We start from the raw sequence: 21,720 nt of genomic DNA, 5'->3' as shown, positions 1-21,720 counted from the left end.
ATCAGATCAACTCTTGAATTTTTTTTTAATTCCCTTGAGTGAAAGATAGAGGGTAAACTGTATCTTAGGTTAAATAAGAATAGTTCAGAGTTCTTACCTCGATTAAAGGGTTACTTTTCCAATCATACCACTTTATGAGCATGATCTCCTCTCCCCACTGCCCATAGTTTAGTGGAAAAATTACATTTCTTCACAGCCAAATTAAACCTTTCTGTTGGCCAGTATTTATAGATCTTGGAATAAAGTATAGCTTTGGACACCATCTGATACAATATCTTGGTTCTATGTAGCTTCATTGCATAAATAAAGATTTTTTATAAATTCATTCTTTTTAGCACAATTTTTTTTCCACGATCTCTTGCTTTGTCTTGTGTTTTTTCCCACTCTTGACATTAGTCTTTAAAGCTGCATGAATATTTTCATTCTGTGGGGACTTGGGAGTCTTTGTGGCAAGGTTGTAAAAATAGCTGGTTGGCCGAACTTGCTTTTACATTTAAGAGTATTGGAAATGCGTGTGGGTGAAACTATGCTTCCTGGCAGGAATTAATTTCAGCCTGGTCGAAAAATTATTAAAGGTTAGGATACTGGAAAGACATCTCTAGAGAAAGCAAAAATAAAAGATGTTATTTCCGGTTTTTATATAATTTTTTTTGCCTTTCAGGTGTAATATGGTTGACTCCTTTGTTGTGTTTTTCTAGTTTAAGTAGCAAGTCCATTTCCTTTGTTGAGGTGGTTTTCAGATTACTCAGTACTCTGTATAGTTGGGGAAATGTTTTCTTTATTTCCCCTTATTTGAAAAGACTTAAAAAACTTGCTTATGACTGTATATCTTTTCATATAAATGACTATAAATAGGATAGGAAAGGATGACAGGATTATAAGAAATTTTGAGAAATTATGAAGCTCATTAGTGAAAGGCTCCCAGAGGGAAATAAACTGCAGAAAATGTCTGTAAGAAATGTTATTGTAATCCTCTACTCTGTGATTGATTCTTGTTTCCATTTTGTCCATGGTAGACTATAAATTTTCTGGTCCTTGGTTTCCATATGGCTTAAAGCTTTGAAAAAGGTTATATTTTATAGTATGGAATGGCTCATCTTTCTTATATTGGTAATTCATATGTCACATAATTCACAACTGTAAGTAGAGTGTACCATTGTAGAATTATTTTTGATTGTTTAGTAGTTTACAGAGAAAAAGGAATCGAAAAAACGCTTCAGTGACTGTCCTAGTAAATAAATGTACCTTTTTTGGGGGATTGTCTTTTTTTTTTCTTTTTGTATGATTCAGAGAGCATGTGTATACAGTTTTTAAGGTTTTTAGTAATACATGTTCCCAAAGAGCCTTCCAGAAAGTATGAATCAATTTTACTTTCATGCTTTGCTGTCATTTAGTCTTCTCCTGTATTGTAGAAGTTTTATAGTTTTAGATTTAACATTTAAGTTACGACCCACTTTCAATTAATTTTTATATGTAGTGCGAGTTATCCATACCTAAGTTCCTTTCTTTGTAGGGCGAGGGGCGTGTGCATATCCGGTTGCTCCAGCACCGTTTGTGGGAAAGGTTTGCACTTTCTCCGTTTGCACTGCTTTTGTGCCTTTGTCAAATCAGTTGGTCGCATATGTTTCTGGCTTTCCCGTTCTGTTCCACTGATCCATTTGTTGCTCTTCCTGCCAATAACCTGCTTTTGATTATGGTAGCTTTTTAATACTTGAAATCAAGTAATGTTAGCCCTCCAACTTTGATTTCTCATTTTCAGAGTTCTTTTGGCTGGCTATATTCTAGATCGTTTGCATTTCCATCTGAATTTTAGTATCAGCTTGTCAACTTGTAGAAAAAGCCTGCTGGGATTTTGATTGGGATTGTGTTAAATCCATTACTCAATTTGAGGGGAATTGACATCTTAACAATGTTAGGTCTTCTAATCCATGAACACAGTATGTCTGTCAGCACTGACGATTTGTTCCTTTTTATTGTTGAGTAGCAGTCCATTGTGTGGATGTACCACCATTTATTTATTCACTCATCTGTTATTGGACATTTCACTTGTTTCCAGTTTTGGGCTACTACAGATACAGTTGCTGTGGTTATTTGTTTACAAGTTTTTGTACAGACATACATTCTCTTGGAGTAGAATGGCTTTATCCATGTGATAGGGGTATTTTTAGCTTTTTAAGAAACCGTGAACTGTTTGCCAACGTGATTGTACCATTTTATATTCCCATAGGTAGTGTAAGAGAGTTTTGGTGTCTTCACTCTGCCTACAGTTGGTATGGGCAGTCTTGAATTTAGGCCTTTTATTAGGTGTGTGGTAGACATGGTAAATTTTACTTTTCTGCGTCCTGGATATTTTCCTATTCCTGTAAATTTTACTGAGTTTTGCTCTGGGATGCACTCAGGTTACTTGGAAACAGTTTGATCCTTTTGGTTATTGTATTTATGACTTTCATATCTTTGTTAAATGAACATGGAACAGTCAGAGCTCAATCTAGGGCTTAATTGTTCCCCATTACTTAGGCAAGACTTTTCTGTGTACTCTACCCAATACACTGTGAATTATGAGTTTTTCCAGTGTAGCTGTTTGGGAACAAATCTGTTCATGGCCCCATGTGATCACTGGGCACTGTTCCTTCTGATTGTTTTCCAATGATTCTTTCCTTGGCTTCTGGTAGTTTCTTCATGTGCTTTGATTGGTATTGAGATCGAGGATCACCCCCTCCAGTGTCAAGTTTTCTTTGTTCTTTGGTACTCTGTCTCTTGCTCTCTAGTTGTTTTGATCTCCCTGGTTGCTCAGCTTTGTCTCCATAACTCTGGGACTCTGCCAGGCTTCGCCTCAGTTTCTTCTCCTTCTGTTGTTGCCAGGAAATTCTCTCAAGGCAGTTAAGTAATGTTAGGGGGCTCATCTCTTGTTTGCTTCCTGTCTCTCAAGAATTACTCTTCTTCATCACCTGATGCCCAGTGGTCCAGTGTTAAGAAAACTGATGTTTCCTGTATTTTGTCTGCTGTCTGCTGTTTAAATTGTTTATTAATTTTGAATTGTTTTGGTTGTTTCTGACAGGAGGGTAGATCTGGTCCCTGTTAATTCATTTGTCCAGAAGCATAAGTCCTAGTTCTTTAAAAAAATTGTTTTAAGTCAAGATATAAAATACAATGGAATGGGTGAAGTGTGCAGGTCAGTAAATTTTCTAAACGTGTACATTTTTATGTACACATAAAATGTACTCAGCTCTGGGTGTGGCTGGGTGGCTCAGTTGGTTAAGTGTCTGACTTCGGCTCGGGTCACAGTCTCACCATTTGGAATTTGGAGTCCTACACCAGGCTCTTTGCTGTCAGCATGGAGCCCAGCTCGGATCCTCTGTCTCCCTCTCTCTCTGCCCCTCCCCGGTTTGTGCATGCACTCTGTCTCTCTTTCTCTCTCTCAAAAATAAATACACATTAAAAAAAAAAAAAAAACACAAAACCTTCATATTACTACTACTCAGTTCAAGATAGAGAATCTTTCTAATACCCTATTGGATTTCTTATGCCCATTCCTGGTCCTTACTGCCCTCTGCCTCCCACAGGTAATCACTGTTCAGATGTCTACCCACCATCTGTTAGTTTTGCCAAGTTTTTAACTTCATCCGGATGGAATACCTATAGTATTTGCCCTTTTTTACCTCACTTTTTCCCTCAGCTCCCTGCTTGTGGGATCCATTGGTGCTCTTGCTTGTTATCACTTGTTCCTTTCTCTGGCCCAGTAGTATTCCTTCTTCTGTTGATAGACATCTGAGTGGTTTCCAGTTTTTGGCTCCTATGACAAAGCTGCTAGGAACATCTTGTACAAGTCTTCTGGTGTATTTAAACTCTCATTACTCTTGGGTAAATACCTAGAAGTGGAATTGTTGGTTTATGGGGTGGGTGTAAATTTACTTCAGTAGATATTGCCAAAAAATTTCCCACAGTGGTCCGGCCAGCTTTTACTTTGTTTGTTAATGTATGGGAATTCCAGGTGGTTTATGTTCTTAATGAGATCTGGTATTTTTAGTCTTTTAAATTTTCACCATTATGGGACCGTAAGTTTTCTTTCATTAGGCCAAAGGGTCATACTCAGGTTGAGTAAAATGAGAGCTAGGGTGACCAACCATCCTGACGGGTTCTCTGAACAGAGAACTTTCAGTTTTAAAACCAGGACAGTTCCAGTCACTCTAAATGAGGCTCTCCACTGATTTAGTCAACAAGATGTGGAGGTAGTTGAAGAAGGAAATTCTCATGGTCTAGCCAAGTTCAAGTACAGATAAGGCCTGGGCCAGCCTTGTGCAGTCTTGCGTTCTCTAGTTTAAAAATGATGGGGACCCACCCACCCCAACCCCCCCTTTTCCTTCAGGTCTCACTTAAGCTATGCTTCTTCACAGAAGGCTCTGCTGGCCCCTCAGGCTACATGAGTTTCCTCTGTCCTACTTCTGGATCACCCTACAGAAGTTTATAATACCACACTTGAGATAATAAATTTTTATCTGTGATCCTGGGTCAACTATAATCTATCAGGGAAGGACTTTTTTTTTTTTTATATAAGTATATTTATTTATTTTGAGAGAGAGAGAGAAGAAAGAGCACGAGTGGGGGAGGGTCAGAGAGAGAAGGAGCTAGAGAATCCCAAGCAGGCTTCTCACTGTCAGCTCAGAGCCCTACATGGGGCTTGAACTCTGGAGCCATGAGATCATGACCTGAGCCAAAATTAAGAGTTGGACACTCAACCAACTGAGGCCCGGAGGTGCCCCATATCAGGGCAGGACTTTTATGTCTTCCTCACAGATATCCTCAGAACACATTGGTAGGCACATCAATAAATTTTCTTTCTTTCTTTCTTTCTTTCTTTCTTTCTTTCTTTCTTTCTTTCTTTCTCAATTCTTTCTTCCTTTCCTTTCCTTTCCTTTCCTTTCCTTTCCTTTCCTTTCCTTTCCTTTCCTTTCTTTCCTTTCTTTCCTTTCTTTCCTTTCCCAGGAAAAGGGTAGGGTTGGGAGGGGAATAGGTCCAACATATGGCAGGACTGATCATTGGGAAATTTCTCAGCCATGAAAGTTTAGTTTTGATTCCATTGGTGATTGAAAGTGACTGGGGGTTTTGTGTTTTGTTTTTTGTTCTTTTAATCAAAGCAGAGGAGAAAGGTGAGTTGCATCGTAGGAAGATGATGGCTTCTGTGTCCGTAATGATTTGGGGAGGATGGTGGTCTGGTGATGCTGGAAAATTTGGTTACTTCTAATCCTTTTGTTTTGTTACTTAAATTTAAAAATTGATAGCAAGTGGGAAAATGCATGGTGGCATGTTAAGGCTGTATAAAATTCCAGATGGACTTTGAATATATTATAAGATTGGGCAGCCTTTGCCAGATGCAGTGTTCTTTGAATAAATAAATGTAAAGCAGAAATAGCTTAAATTTCTGATGGGATCCTAACTTGCTGTAGAACAACTTATGAGTCATTATATCATACAATGTGAAGATAAAATTTGTAGCAGGCTTCTTAAATTCAATAAAGTAAAAAAGTCTTGTTTCAGGCAGTTTTTATTTTTCTTTTCAGGTTAGACTTCAGTTAGTAATTCTTTTGCAGAGATCAGTCATTCCTGAATACCTTTCGGGTGGTCTGGAGGACAGAACAATTTTCAAAATAACTCTAAGTTGTCATTTAATTGTTCCACTAATTCTCTCATGAGTACGTAGCTGAGTTTTTCCAGAGACAATATGACATGCAATGGCATCATCACTCTCATGATAATGTGGACTGTGTGCTTGTAATTTCTTGTGTTTTAAAAATTTCTTCATTTTAGGGGTGCCTGGGTAGCACAATTGATTAAGCATCTAACTTCGGCTCAGTCATGATCTCATGGTTTGTGAGTTTGAGCCCCACATCAGGCTTGCTGCAGTCAGCACAGAGCCCGCTTTGGATCCTCTGACCCCCCACTCTCTCTGCACCTCCCTTCCTCTTGCGCAGGCATTCTCCCTGTCTCTGTCTCTCTCAGGAAAAAAAAAATTTCCTCATTTTAATTTCTAATACAGTATTGGTAGATATAACACATTAAACAAACGCTCTTTGAGGTCTTAGGGTTTAAGATATAAGTAGTTCTGAGACTAAAAAGCTTAAAAACAGTAGAGATTACCTACAAATAAAATCTTTTTCAAAAAAAGTGAAAACAGATTTTTAATTTGTTTTTATTTTAATATGACTTGCCTTCTTAATGAAGAGCCATTTTTTTGGTAATTTATTTTTTAAAGCTTATTTTTTTATTTTGAGAGAGAGAGAACAAGTGGGGAAGGGGCAGGGGGAAATGGGAACAGAGGATCCAGAGCAGGCCCCATGCCCATGAACCATGATTATGACCTGAGCCAAAGTCGGATGCCCAACCAACTGAGCTACCCATGTGCCCCAAGAACCTTATTTTAGAATATAGGAATTGTTTTCCAGATGTCAAAGATCATATTAAATGTCATTTAAGAAATAGTAATATCAGGGATGCCTGAGTGGCTCAGTTGGTTAAGCATCCAACTTCAGCTCAGGTCATGATCTCATAGTTGGTGAGTTTGAGCCCTGCATCAGGCTCTGTGCTGACAGCTCAGAGCCTGGAGCCGGCTTGGGATTCTGTGTCTCCCTCTCTATCTGCCCCTACCCTGCTCTCTCTCTCTCTTTCTCTATCTTTCAAAAATAAGTAAACATTAAAAAAAAAACAAAAAAACCCAAAAAACAGTAATAGCAGAGTGCCTGGCTGGCTCAGTGGTCAAGCCTCCAGCTCTTGATTTTGGCTCAGGTCGTGATCTCAGTCATTAGATCAAGCCCTGTGTCAGGCTTCATGCTGGGTATGGAGCCTGCTTAAGATTCTCTCCTCCCTTTCCCTCTGCCTCTCTCTCTCCAAAAAAACAAAAAATAAAAAACAAACAAAAAATAGTAATAACAAAAAATATATAGTAATAGCAGTTTTTAAAATCTAATTCTGTGTTAGACATTGTGCTAAGCAATTTATGTGCATTATCTCAATACTTACAGTAACCTTATGAGGGAGGAAGAATTATGTACACATTTTACAGATAAAGAAACTGAGGATTACAAAGAGTAAATAACTTGCCCAAGGTCACATAACTGGGAGCATTGGGTACTAGACTTTGGATTCAAGTGTGACTCTGAAGCCTGATCTCCCATCCACCTTGTTAGATCTTGAAAGAATTGTGAAAAGTGGAGCCCCTTGAACAGTAACTTTTTGGTAGTTACTCTGTGTAGTGTTTATGTCTTAACTTTGTGCATCTGTCCTTGCAGCCACTGACTTGTGTTACCTGATAATTCTTACCCAGTCTCTTATAAACATTTCTTGAATCCCCATGAGTAAAAGAGCATGAATACAAAGATAAATGGCCCAGCTTTGTTCTCAAGGGACTGTAAATCAGATGGATTGTAGTGCAAGACATTCTGTCACAAGTACGTAAGCTCATGTGGGTTCTGCTTTGTGGCAAAGAGCAGGGGATTCTGCTGCATGGAGATTGGCGAAAGTCTGAATAGATCAGGTACCATATCTCAGACTTCTTCCAACTTTACATTTGATCTTCTTACTTCTGGTAACTTTTCATCTACTCCAGTATTCTCTCTTGTTTATATCATGTGTTTCTTTCTTTCTTTCTTTCTTTCTTTCTTTCTTTCTTTCTTTCTTTCTTTCTTTCTTTCTTTCTTTCAGTTTCTTTTGAGAGAGAAAGAGCAAACAGGAGAGGGGCAGAGAGAGAGAGAGAGGATCTCAAGCAGGCTCCACACTGTCAGCACAGAGCCTGACAAACTGTGAGAGCATGACCTGAGCCAAAATCCAGAGTCAGACACCTAACCAACTGAGCTACCCAGGGGCCCCTCATGTATTAAAATAAAAAAAAATTTTAATGTTTATTTATTTTTGAGAGAGAGAGAGAGACAGAGAGAGAGAGAGACAGAGACAAACAGCACGAACAGGGGAGGAGCAGAGAGAGGGGGAGACACAGAATCCAAAGCAGGCTCCAGGCTCAGAGCTGTCAGCACAGAGTCCAACGCAGGGCTCTAACTCCAGAACTGCAAGATCATGACCTGAGCTGAAGCTGGATGCTTAACTGACTGAGCATTTCTTTACAAAAGCATTGGACTCTTAGTTCCTGCCTGATTTTGATCTCCCAAGCCGTCCTACTTTTCTATTTTGGTCTCTTCCTTTTTTAATTTTCAAAACCAAAATTTATTTGTATATTTAATATTTATAAATATGTATATTTATTTGCATATATTTCAGAAATTGGTTAATGCCAGTTGAAATTTACATTTTTGCAAGGTGATAGAAAGAGATGAAGAAAACAAAGATATAGGTTAAAGAAATTATTATCAGGGCACCTGGGTGGCTCCGTTGGTTAAGCGTTGGACTTTGGCTCGGGTCACAATCTCATGGTTCATGAGTTCGAACCCTGAGTTGGGCTCTGTGCTGACAGCTCAGAGCCTGGAGTGTGCTTCAGATTCTGTATCTCCCTCTCTCTCTCTCTCTGCCCCTCTCCTGCTTGCTCTCTCTCTCTCAAAAATAAATAAACATTAAAAAAAGAAAGACATGATTATCAACTATAGATGTTATTGCCATGAAGGAAAAAAAATAGAGCTTAACCTGGATTAGAGTTTTGGTACAGGGAAAAGGACTGTTACCCTTCTATTGGGTCCTGTTACTTTTTATTTCAAAGTATTTTTAGGAAGCAGAAAAGAGGCAATAATGTAGTGTTAATTATGAATCTACCAGCCAGGTTTGTCTTCTCTTAATATTTTCACAGGTTTGCTTCAGATTCTTATAGTGTCATGTGTATGCCTTCCCAACCCCATTCCGTTCCTAGTTTCTCCATAGGTGAATTGATGTCTTGGTGTGTTTTTTCCATTCATGTTTTTATATTTTTGCTATACATATGTGTATTTTTATAGAGCACTGTTTTTACATTAAAAAAATAAATGTTATTGTACATATGTATCCTTCTACAGATTGCTTTTTTGCTCAACATCAAGTTTTTGAGATCCATGCATGTTCGTACTTGGAATCATTCATGCATTTTTAGCTACTGAATAGAATTTCATTACATGACTGTACTGAAATTTATTCTTTTGGCCTTTTTTGCATTGTGTGTTTGTGTATGTTTTCACAGTCCAGAGGTCTCTCTCTCTCTCTCTTTCTCTCCCTTTTTTTTAAAATAACTATCATGCCATGAATTCATAGGTAATGGGTTCCAGCAGCTCAGGCTCTTTCCACGGGTTCTGACAAAGTGCACTTCTCTGGGTGGGGCAGGCTGGGGCTTCAGTTGAACCCAAGTACCTTTGTCTTTGGCGTCCTCCTTTTTCTGATCATTTTCCTTCACACGGTTCAGGAAGCTGTCTCTACTCTTAGAGTGCTTATTACTATGCTCAATACGTGCATTAATTCACTTGGCAAGAATCTTGCCCCAAACTTGCCGATTTACAACAGTGCCAACAGCATGCTGGCAACACTGTAGACTCTTCCAGTTTTGCCACGGTAATACTTGTGGGGCACTGCTTTTTGAACAGTGCCCCTTCCCTTGATGTCTGCAACATCACCTTTCTTGTAGATGAGCATGGATGTGGCCACAGGAACAGCTCCATGTTTTCTAAAGGCCTAGGGAACATACAGCAGGTGCTGCCTCTTTCCCTTTGTGCTGGTCCTTCTGATGCATTCCTGGAAGATGGTGGCTCCGCTGACCTTTTGCATTTTATTTGACTTTTTTCTCAAGTTTAGCTCTTTTGCTTTTGGATAAGTTCATATCCCCTATAATTCGTCTTTTAAAAAATGGGGCGCCTGGGTGGCTCAGTCGGTTAAGCGGCCGACTTCGGCTCAGGTCATGATCTTGCGGTCCGCGAGTTCGAGCTCCACGTCGGGCTCTGTGCTGACAGCTCAGAGCCTGGAGCCTGTTTCACATTCTGTGTCTCCCTCTCTCTGACCCTCCCCTGTTCATGCTCTGTCTCTCTCTGTCTCAAAAATAAATAAACGTTAAAAAAAAAATTTTTTTTAAATAAAAAATGTATACAATTTGGTAACTTTTAGTATAGTCACAAATTTGTGCAACCATAACCATTATTTAATTCCAGGACATTTTTATCACTCCGAAAAGAAACCCATCCCTGTTATCAGTCACTCCCCCATTTCGCCTCCACCCAGTCCCTAGCAACTACTCATTTACCTCCTGTCTCTGGGTTTGCTCATTCTGGACTTTTCATATAAATGGAATCATATAGTATATGGCCCTTTGTGTCTTTCACTTTCATAATGTTTCATTTAGTATAATGTCTCAAAGTTCATCTATGTTGTAGAATAAATCATCAGCACTTCATTCCTTTTTATGGCTGAATAATACTTGGTTTATGGTAACTATGTTTAGCAGTCTGAAGAACTGCCAAACTGTTTAACAATGCAGCTGCACCATTTTACATTCTCACCAATAATGTACAAAGATTCCAATTTTCCACATTCTTGCCAATGCTTGTTATATCTTTTTGATTGTAGTCATCCTAGTTGGTTTGAAATATCTCAGTATATTTTGATTTGCATTTCCCTAGTGACTAATGATGTTGAACATCTTTTCATTTACTTACAGGCCATTTGTATATCTCTTGGAGAAATGTCTGTTGAAATCCTCTGCCCACTATTTAATGGGTTGTTTTTTTTGTTTTTTTTTTAAGTGTTGTAAGAATTCTTTATATATTCTGGATACTAAATTCTTACCAGAAACATGTATGCAAATATTTTCTCCCATTCTGTGGTGTGGATTGTTTCTACTTTATTTTCTTTTTTGTAAGTAAGCTTTGTGCCCAACATGGGGCTTGAACTTACAACCCCAAGATTGAGTCACATGCTCTACTGATTGAGCCAGCCAGGTGCCCCATCTCTAGTTTCTTATAGTGTCTTTTTAAGTACAAAAATTTTAATATTCCATTCATAAATATTTTTTGGTTGCTTATGCTTTAGGGTGCCATAGTAAAGAAACCATTCCCTAGTCTAAAGTCATGAAGGTCTATACCTGTATTTTATCTAAGAGTATTATAATTTTAGCTCTTAAATTTAGGAGGTCGATTCATTTTGCACTCATTTTTGTATATGGTGTGAGAGTGAAACTTCATTCTTTCTTCATTCTTCATAACCAGTTTGATATTTGTAGGAAAAAAATTGTGTCATTTGTAGAAAAAAGATATTTTCCCCCAACAAATTGTCTTTAAAAAAAAATGTTTATTTATTTTGAGAGAGATGAGAGGGAAGGGGAGAGAGAGAGATTGAGAGAGAGAGAGAGAGAGAGAGAGAGAAAGAGAAAGAAAGAATCCCAAGCAGGCTCCACTCCACACTGTTAGAGTAGAGCTGTTGTGGGGCTCAATCTCAGGAACCTAAGCTGAAATCGGACACTGACTGAGCCACCCAGGCGTCCCGTGAATGAATTGTCTTGATACTTTTGTCCAAAATCAATTAACCATAAATGTATGAGCTTATTTCTAGACTCTCTTCCTCTGATGTATATGCCTGTCCTTATGCTAATACCACACGGTCTCGCTGTAGCTTTGAAATATGGAAGTGTGTGAGAGTCCTTTTAAATTCTTTTCCAAAATTATTTTGGCTATTATGGGTCACCTATATGTCCGAATGAATTTTAGGGTTTGTTGGTCAATTTTTGTGAAAAGACCGCTGAAATTTTGGTAGAGGTTGCATTGAATTTGTAGATCAGTTTAGGGAGAATTGCCATTTAACCATAGGAAGTCATTCAGTCTGTGAACGTAGTCTTTCCATTTATTGATTGATTTATTTCAACAGTGTTTTGTAGTTTTTAGTATGCAAGTTTTGTCCTTTGTTAAATATTTTTCTAAGTATTTTTTTCCTATTGTGTCGTTGTAAATGAAATTGTTTTCTTTTAAAAAAAATTTTTTTTAAACGTTTCTTTATTTTTGAGACAGGGAGAGACAGCATGAACGGGGGAGGGTCAGAGAGAGGGAGACACAGAATCTGAAACAGGCTCCAGGCTCTGAGCTGTCAGCACAGAGCCTGACGTGGGGCTCGAACTCACGGACCGCGAGATCATGACCTGAGCCGAAGTCGGATGCTTAACCGACTGAGCCACCCAGGCGCCCCGAAATTGTTTTCTTAATTTCAGTTTTGGATTTTTCATTGCTAATGATGGAAATATAACTGATTTTTCTTTACTGATTATTTGTCTGTAAACTGTCAAACTGTTTTTCTTCCTTCAGATAGTTTCCTGAAATCTCAATTGTCACAAAATCCTTCTAATTTTATTCAACTTGCTTATTCCTTTTTTCAGAACTTTTTTCTTACTAGGCAAACTTGAGTTACATCAATACTGAGCTATTTTCAGTCCCAATAATATGCCTTCAAACATTTGGATACTTGTTAAATGCATCTACAGACAAATTTTTAACCACCTGCTTTTCTGTACGGTCTGTACCAGTAACATCTTATCATTGTGGGCTGGTATTCCATTAAAATAGAGACCTAAGGAAGCTTGGGAAAAGTCTGTGGAGGGCTCTCCTCCTGTCTACTTCCCCCTCCACACCTCCCAACTAACTGGTAGGAATTATTAGAATGCCAGTCTATTCTGAAGAACACCCAGTTTCAAGTCCAGAAGTACCTAGAATCAGTAATGACTGCTCCTTCCTTCCCTTCTGTCCCTTGTTCAGATACCTAAATTCATCACTGGCTGGCTCTGGTCTTGTGTATGTCACATGCCCATTCTTTAGAGCTTTGCCCAAGTTCCTGATTGTAACCTACTGCTGAGAAGACTGATCTCCCAAATCCCATAGCTGGATGTTCTGATATTCTGGACTATTTGGCTAGTTTGATTTGCTCTCTGATCCCCACTTCTTGGACAGTGTTTGTACTCACTTTGTCCCATCCCCTCTCAGCCTGCATGTGTAATTAGCCTTGCTGAGATTTTTGGCCATGGCTTCTTTCTCATCCTGCAGTCTAAAACTTTGAAATTTGTAAGAGCCTTGGTGGGTTGTGTATTATGTGGCCCATACTACTAAAACAGAAGATATTAGTATTTTTTTAAGTTTGTTTATTTATTTTGAGAGAGAAGAGAGCAAGCGGGCGCGAGAGGGGGAGAGGGTCAGAGAGAGAGAGAGAGAGAATGAGAGAGAGAGAGAGAGAGAGAGAGAGAGAGAATCCCAAGCAGGCTCTGTGCTGTCAGCATGGAGCCTGACACAGGACTCAAAAACCATGAGATCATGACCTGAGCCCAAATCAAGAGCTGGACGCTTAACCAACTGTACCACCCAGGTGTCCCAGAAGATACCAGTATTAAGGATAGTGATATTTATATTGCTCCTTAAAATTTTATACAATCCCCATTGTTCAGTTTCCTTCTCTACTCTTTCTCCCCTCTATGCTTCCAGACAGTGCCTTATTACTAATAAACTGTATGGAAAGTTTTGCAGCTGTAAAGAAAGTATAGTAACTAATTTGGTATCAATCTCTCTTACCACTGTATAGAGTATGGGACTTATACTTCAGTAACTGTTAGAAGGTAGCAAATTTGATGTTTCATCAGCTTGGTAAAACGGTTTAAGAAAAATTAGGAATATATTACCATGTACTCAATTTCTGATGATAATTATATTAGGTCTTTTTAAATTTTTCATTGCCTAAATGCCTGTTTTGCCATTGTGACCATTTAATGTTTTTAGGATTTAATGGCTTGAGAATCATTCCTATTCAGAAGCCAATGTAAATGTATAAAAATAGGTAAATGAAGTTTAACTAGTACATTTTGAAGGGTGACTTTTAGGTACTATTGTGATTTCGGTTTTTGTTGTGGTTGCACGTAAGAGATTCTAGGCCTTTTCACCCTGCAGTCAGAGGTTGTGTAAGGGAATAAGATTTGCTGCTCTTATTGGTAAAGTTTGTTGTGGTTTCAGCTGTACAGGGTACACATTAGAATTCAGTTAGCTTGTGTTTTACAGAACAACAATTTATCAAATCCTAATTAAGTAAAGGGTATAATTTGATACGTGGTATTTGCTGGTGCTGATATTGCTAATGCAGCAGTAACTTCATTGATTCCACTGGTGAAATGCCTATGCAAGTAAATGGCTCTTTTAGGGCTGTGTTTCTGTTTGAGTAGTTCATTAAAAAGAATATTCAAAGAATTTTAAATCATTTTAGTCTTTTTTTGGAGCTAGGTGAATCTTTCTCTAAGTCAGTTTTTCAGGTTCATTTTCAATTAAAGAGTTTTAAAAATTTGAAAGCACTGTAGAAAAGATCTCATGCTTAGCCCATTCATTATCCTTATGCAGTTCAAAAGCTCTGCTATAACTAGAGAATTATATGTGGTAAAATCCCTTTGGTGGTTCTGGGTCCCCAAATAGGAACTTAGAAGAATAGGGAGAAATATAACACACGTGTATATATTTCTCTGTGTCTCTGTGTGTGTGTTGCCTATCAGTGTCCCAAAATTAAAGTCTCTGAGTCCTAAACTTAAACTCTTCCTGCATGAAGAGCAACCCCCCACCCCCACCGCCACCCCCTTCCAGTAGTATTATTGGCTGAGTCCTCAGTGCCCCTGATGTTCCCACACAGTCTGGTCCAAGTAAGACTGAAGAGGATCTATGAGCCCTGAGAGCTTTTATATTAAGAAATTTTTGTATCTAAAATTATTTTGAATTATATCTGTAAATGACACTGGTCATTTTTTTTCTTTAAAAAGATTTTGTTTTTAATGTATATTTTAGAGAGAGCGAGTGTGAACGGAAGAGGGGCAGCAGAGGAGGGGCAGAGAGAGAGAGAGAGAGAGAGAGGGAGGGAGACAAAGAATCCAAAGCAGGCCCTAGTCTCTGAGCTGTCAGTGCAGACCCCGACATGGGGCTTGAACTTAGAAACTGTGAGATTATGACCCAAGCTGAAGTCAGATGCCTAACCGACTGAGTCACCCAGACACCCCTTTAATAAGATTAGTAAATTCAGCTTTTAAATTTTTATTACTATTGTAATTAAAAATTTTTTTTTGACATTTATTTATTTTTGAGAGACAGAGAGAGACCAAGTGTGAGCAGGGGAGGGGGCAGACAGAGAGGGAGACACAGAATCTGAAATAGGCTCAAGGCTCTGAGCTGTCAGTGCAAGGCCTGACTTGGGGCTCAGACTTACCGTGAGATCGTGACCTGAGCCGAAGTCGGAAGCTTAACCAACTGAGCCACCCAGATGCCGCTAATATTAGTTTTTAAATGTTTATTTTTGAGAGAGAGAGAAAGAGAGAGAGACCAAGAGCAAGTGGAGAAGGGGCAGAGAGACAGGGAGACACAGAATCTGAAGCAGGTTCCAGGCTCTGAGCCGTCAGCACAGAGCCTGACTTGGGGCTTCAATTCACGAGCCATGAAATTATGACCTGAGTCAAAGTTGGATGCTTGACTGAGTCACCCAGGCACCCCTAAATACAGTTTTTTTAAAACTTATGTAAAACTTTGCTGTCTCCTGTCCCTTGCTTCCAACGCTGCTTCTCAATAACTTCTGCTCATGGCTTGTTTCCAACACTTCAACTAGTGCCTGTTTGGGCACTTAATAAATCTTGGTTGAATGAAAGAAAGGTTGTTCTTACTCTGTTTCCAGACTGATAAATAATTTACAGTTTACAAGCACAGCGTCTAGGTAGCTTAGTCGGTTGAGTGTCTGACTCTTGATTTCAGCTCACGTCATGATCCCAGAGCTGAGCCCCATGTTGGTCTCTGTGCTGAGTTTGGAACCTGCTTGGGATTCTCTCTCCCTCTGCCCCGCTGCTCCTATCCCCTGCTCATGTGTGCACTTTCTCTTTCTCAAATTAAAAACAAAACAAAAAATCAAGTATGGTTCTAGGTTGACTGTCATTTTCCCTCTTGGGTAGCATTGCTTTAGCATCTTAGGATGGAATAGTATTACTATTCGTGTATGATTCCACACTGATTCTAGTTTCTTTGCATGTGACCTATGTTTCTTTTCTGTAAGCGTTCGTGATCTCATGTTAGCACTTAAATAAAGTGTGCCAGAAATTCAGTTTGGATGGTCCTCTTCCTCAGGGGAAATGTTCTTGAATCATTTCTTTGATAAGTCTTCCTCCACTCCCTCTCCCCACCAAAAGAGATAATGAAATGTGTTTTCCCTATTGTTTCTGTCTGGAACTTTTATTCCTGGGATGTTGGACTTTATAAAGTATCTTTTAATTTTTTAAAATCTGTTGGTTGTCACGTATTTATCTCTATGTCTTAGTGTTGAAATTTCTGGGAGATTTCCTAATTAGTACCTTATATAACCCTTCTATTAGCTTTTTTGTTTGTGTTATCAAATTAAAAAGTATTATCTTATTTCTTGTTTTCTGATTGTTCTCTTTTTAAAATAGAGTACTCTGGGATTTAGTTACAGTGTTGTAGATGGACTTTCAACCTTTCCTCCTGGCTTTGTCTCTCGCCTCCTCCTTTCTCACTGTACTTTTTGGTATCTTGAGGGTTAAGGCACCTCAAGCTTTGCGCTTGCCTCTTCCTTGCATCTGTCTATACATATATAGATTGTCACTTCCTTCTCTTGGCTAAGCGTATACTTTCTGTTTTGTTTTCTTTTGTTTTTATCTGCTTTCCATCTTCTAAAACCTTTTTTAGTCAAAAGTTTTTGTCGTTATTGCTTCCATTTTTACTGTCATTGAAATATTGGTACATCTTAATTGTATTTTATTTTAATATTTTAATGTTTATTTTTGAGAGAAAGAGTGCGTGGGCCTGCGAGCATGATTGGGGGAGGGGCAGAGAGAGAGAGAGAGAGAGAGAGAGAGACACAGAATCCAAAGCAGGCTCCAGGCTCTGAGCTGTCAGCACAGAGCCCGATACGGGGCTCCAGCTCAGGGATTGTAAGATCATGACCTGAACCAAAGTCAGACACTTAACTGATTGAGTCACCCAGATGCCCCCATCTGCCATTTTAAAATTGGAATTCTTCGTCTTTGTTTGTGGCCTGGTTAATGTTATTTTATGGTTGTAACTCAAATAACAAATTAAATATGTAAATTTAAAATAAAAAATAATAAAATCAGTTGGTTTGAAGAAAATATTGAATGAAAGGTTGGTCTGTCTTAATTTCTAGATAGATAATGTGCTTTGTAATAATGCATTCTTTGAATTTTATTTGTGTAGAAGAAATTGAGGAAGAATCTGAAACAACAATTGAGGCGGACTTGACTGATAAACAGAAACATCAGTTGAAACATAGAGAGCTCTTTTTGTCACGCCAGTATGAATCTCTGCCTGCAACACATATCAGGTAAGAACTTCTTAGAAGTTGATATGAAGTATTCAATAACGTTGTGACAGAAAAAATACAAAACGGCCTTCTTTGAAGCATTTCCAAACTCTTTCATGATCTTGCTCAAGTTAGTTTATTCTAGGTCTCATAATGGAATTTTATCTTGGAAATTTATAGTGTTACTACCATATTAAAGCCCTGTGAGTGTTTTCAAGTAAAGTAACCATTTTAGCTTTATTTTAATCCAGACTTTCCCAATTTATTTGAGTATCCGTTAGCATCCTACAGAACAGTATCCAGCAAACAGTATTTTAGGAAATTCTGGTCTTCACCAGATTTCTAGAACATTATGGAGTCAGTGATTAGAATTCCAGAACTGAAACACAAGATCTGGTTCCCAGGCAGGTGACTCTTGGTTTTGTAGACTGTATTTTCTATTGAGGAACTCTGGGATGAAAAAGTTTCTGTTTTTTATTACTTACTTGCATCTGCTCTATGCATTGACGGTAAGCAAAAGTGAAAACATTTTGTCGTTTTGGGGGCTGTAGATGAATGGTGGTATCTTTTATGATATGCTGGAAGTGGTAAAATTCAAGCATAAACATCTCGGATGTCTAACAAAATGTTTGAACTTAGAAGATGTACAATTACTGACCCTCAAGGTCAGGTAAACTTGGCATTTAGTCAACCTTGGGGAGACTGTGGGGTGTGTTTCACTCAGAGGGAACAAGTGTGTGTGGCTGTGTGCAGGGGTGGTGCATGTGAGGGGATGCAGGGTTTTTGTCCCCTTCGTGTTAAATAAATTTCTTCAACTTTTGTTCACAATCTTTGCTTCTTTAATTCACCTCTCTACCAGTCATGATTGTCTTAACAACTGTTTATATAAGGAATCACAGGGTATTACGTCTTTATTTCAAAAATTGGCCCCTCTTCTTTAACCCCCAGTGTGGGTACTGAATCTGTCTTCTTTAGGCTAAGACAGATTTGGAGACTTAAGCTGTGATTTGGTCCTCGTATCACACACACAGACACACACCCAGCTCCCAGGACGTTTGTGCATATTTCCCTTTTCAGAAACGGACACAGATTTTCTAAAGCAGAAAATGTATGACAGATACTGGAATTCCTCGTGCTCTAAATCTTTTCAGAAATAACTTGATCTTAGTAGTTAACATCACAGCATTGCTTTATTAGGTTTTTTAGGGGACACTGTATTTAGATTGGCTAGAGTTAGTGTATTCTGTGTGACTAGGTCCTTTGCTGGAAAAAATAATCTGGATCTGGCCAGGTAATAAGGAAACAGTCATTTTACCTACCAGTGGGGTATTTTAAGAAGTAGGAAAGTAAGTTATTTTTGTCCAGATGGAACATGAAAACATATTTCATAATTTTCTTAAAGACATCTATAACTAATAATGTTCGAGAGCCATATGCATTTATTACTTAATTGGAAGAAACTAGAATCTACAGATTCATTTTAAGCTCAAGAAGTAATGTGGCTAGTCATAAGAATCCTGCCAGAATGAGAATCTGACAAATGGTTTTAAAAATGTACCCAAAACACGAAAGTACATTTTTAATTTACCGTCCTGATAGCTTAGAATCTGTTTATAAGTAATGTTTCCTTTAACAGATTGCTTGGAATGGAAAAACTAGTAATGTGTTTTTTGTCATCCATAGAACTAAGAGAGTATATTGGAATATAATTAGCAAGACACCCGTGTGTTGAACATAGAAATTATGTAGAATACATGATCATTCATTCAGTCCCTGTTGAACATATTTCCTGAATATATTCTAGAATAAGGCCCTTACTAAGTGCTTGATAAATAAGGTGAGTTCCCCCGTCTTTGAAATTCAAGGGGTTTACTGGGTGCATTTACCAGTAATTTGTTTTGAATTATTAAACATTTGAGGCTTTATTTTTTTATTTTTTCCAAGTTGAGAGGGAATAGTTCAGAGCCACTCTTTCTCATCTGTTTCTCATCTGCTCTCATTTTCTAACAGCTGAAGTGGTAGGGGTTAGGGATAGTCTCCGGCCAAAGCCTGGAGCCATGCTGACCAGCCCACAGGGTGATGCATGGAACAAGTACACATTGGAGTGATCTTCACATTTTGCTAATGTTGAAGTCATGCCCTATCTATTTCTGCTATAACAGGAGAAAATTACTCAAGTCCCATTGTTCTTTGGCAGCAAAGAGCGGTAATTCGGTGAATACTGGCTTTTTATTCTCCAGGGACATTATCAAGTGCCCAGAATTTCCTCAGTGCCACATGGAATGTAGGAGAAAACATTCTTGAATGCCTTTGTAGTGTGTGAGCAACAATACTCACTGGATAGTATAAACTTTTCAAAGTGGTATGGAGACCACTCTTTGTTCCTTCTGATTCCTCTGGCAGAAAGAGTAAACCAGGACTGGGACAATTCTGGACACTTAGTGATTCACCTTGTGTTTGTGAGCTAGATAGGACTTGAACAATGAAAGTGTCTTTGGAACACTTCTTTGGGGGGTGGTGTTGGTAAGGAGCGAGGCAGCATGTTTCATGCATGGTGCCTTAAGTCATTAGTAATAGCTTATACGCTACAGACACTCTAAAGCACTGTAAAATTGTTATGCAGCTGCTAGACCTGTTATGGGTATATAATACTGTATTCAGTCTCACAGATAGACTGTATTTATTGAACTTGGCTTTCAAAAATTCTGACATTCATTGAACTTTTGTGACAGATATTGTTCCAGTTGTTTTATATGTATTTTATTTAATCCCCACAATCACTTTATAAAGTAGGTTCTGTTATTATCCCCATTTTACAGATGAGACTGAAGCACAAAAAGATAAAGTAACTTGTCAGTGTCACAGGTTTAAATGGCAGATTGAGAAATTGAACCAGACCACCTGGCTGCAGATAGACAGCATTACGATGTATATATGACTGTAAGTGTTAGAAAAGCATCAGAGATTAAAAACAAAGCTGTTGAGTTACTTGTTGGATAGGTAGGTTCTTTGATATTTTATTGTTTCACATAAGTTTTCTATTTATACGTTCAGGTCAAATGGACAGAACTAAACTAAAAACTAAGTTAAGCATATAGACTGTACTGTTATACTGAAAGATGATGCTACAATGCTAGATATGTGGTGGCAAGTAGGAGCTACTTACTTGATTGGGTGCCTCAGTCATGGATGTGTCTTATATGTGTTCCAGTGTCAGTTTTTCCACATCTTGAACACAAAGAGCTTGGCCTTTTATAAGCTAATTACAGTATCGTACATGTAATGGTTAATGTCTCTTCCAAGCCTCTGGTGCAGGTAGTCAGTCATGTAAAAAGAGCCAGTCCTTACCTGTTTGCCAACCTTGGGATCTGGATCACAGCCTTTGAAGTTACGCTTCATTGTGTCTTAAAAGCATTTTCTTAGATACCTGTTGATTATTGGCCTCAAATTTTTCCTGTAGTAAGGGCTTTTGGACCTGATGATTCGTTCTTTAAGTCTGTCTCGTTATGAAAAGTAAGTGGTGGTAGGTAAACCATTATATCCGTGTTGTAGACCTGGCCCTCTTTCTGAGCATCTGTGGTAAGGATCCTGTCTACCTCATTGCTTAACCCTTGACTATGCTTTTTAAGAAGTCCAGAGAACCTATTCCAGAACCTAAATGTGATGTCAGCTGTAGGATAAGTCTGAAAGACATAGGTGCACATAGTGTTCAAGCAGTCCTTTAATGGCAGGGTGCTTTGGAGAAAGCCTTATATTCTTATCCTTTTAAATAAATTTTAGGTTAGGATTCCAGAATATAAACATCACCACCATCATAATCACCATTATTGCTCTGTGGAAGACTGCTGTAGCCACAATGTGTAATAAACTTTTCATGGTTTATGTGGTACCCTGTTGCTTCTGCATGGTCTCCTCACGTCCAAAACAAGGAGCTTTCTTAATTCAATTGAAAAAGTATCTTGAGCAGCTGATAAAAATCTTATGGCTTAGGTATAATTTGTCTAGATTGTCTAGGTTTGTCTAGATTGTCTAGGTTTGTCTAGACATTGTCTTAGAGTGTAAGATTCCTTTTTTGTTTTTTGAAAGTTTATTTGAGAGAGGGAGAGAGAGAAACGCAAGCAGCCCAACACATGGCTCGATCTCATGAATCATGAGATCATGACCTGAGCTGAAATCGAGTCGGATGCTTAACCAGCTGAGCCACCCAGGCGCCCCAGAGTGTTAGATTCTTGAAGGTCGGTATCTTTATCTTTTTCCTGCCTACTGCAGAACACAGCACAGCACAAAATAGCCAGTCAGAATTTGAAGCTTGCATAGTTGTCATTTAACTTTGTTATCTTTGAGGAAATGAAAATCATCAACAGATAATAGAATAATGTCTTCTTAATTATTACTGATCATAAGTGACATTTTAGATTGCGTGCCTCTCTCCTTTCACAAGAATTAAAGATT

General features: G+C 38.4%; 1 protein-coding gene across 11 annotated transcripts in view; it reads left to right on the top strand.

Moving 5' to 3' along the window:
- Nucleotides 1-21,720, top strand: part of MTA3 (metastasis associated 1 family member 3) — a 217,509-nt gene that overhangs the window by 82,906 nt on the left and 112,883 nt on the right. For all 11 annotated transcript variants that reach the window (XR_003412400.2, XR_008289493.1, XR_008289494.1 and 8 more), the window contains exon 4: nucleotides 17,163-17,289. Coding sequence is in view for 8 of the 11 variants with exons in the window: in XM_027033648.2 (XP_026889449.1) it covers nucleotides 17,163-17,289 (127 nt within the window). In the remaining 3 variants the exon portion in view is untranslated. The remainder of the gene's footprint in view (nucleotides 1-17,162; nucleotides 17,290-21,720) is intronic.

The sequence above is a fragment of the Acinonyx jubatus genome, chromosome A3, assembly GCF_027475565.1.
Source record: "Acinonyx jubatus isolate Ajub_Pintada_27869175 chromosome A3, VMU_Ajub_asm_v1.0, whole genome shotgun sequence".
In the NCBI taxonomy this organism is placed as follows: Eukaryota; Metazoa; Chordata; class Mammalia; order Carnivora; family Felidae; genus Acinonyx; species Acinonyx jubatus.
This window is presented reverse-complemented; position numbering and strand designations above follow the sequence as displayed.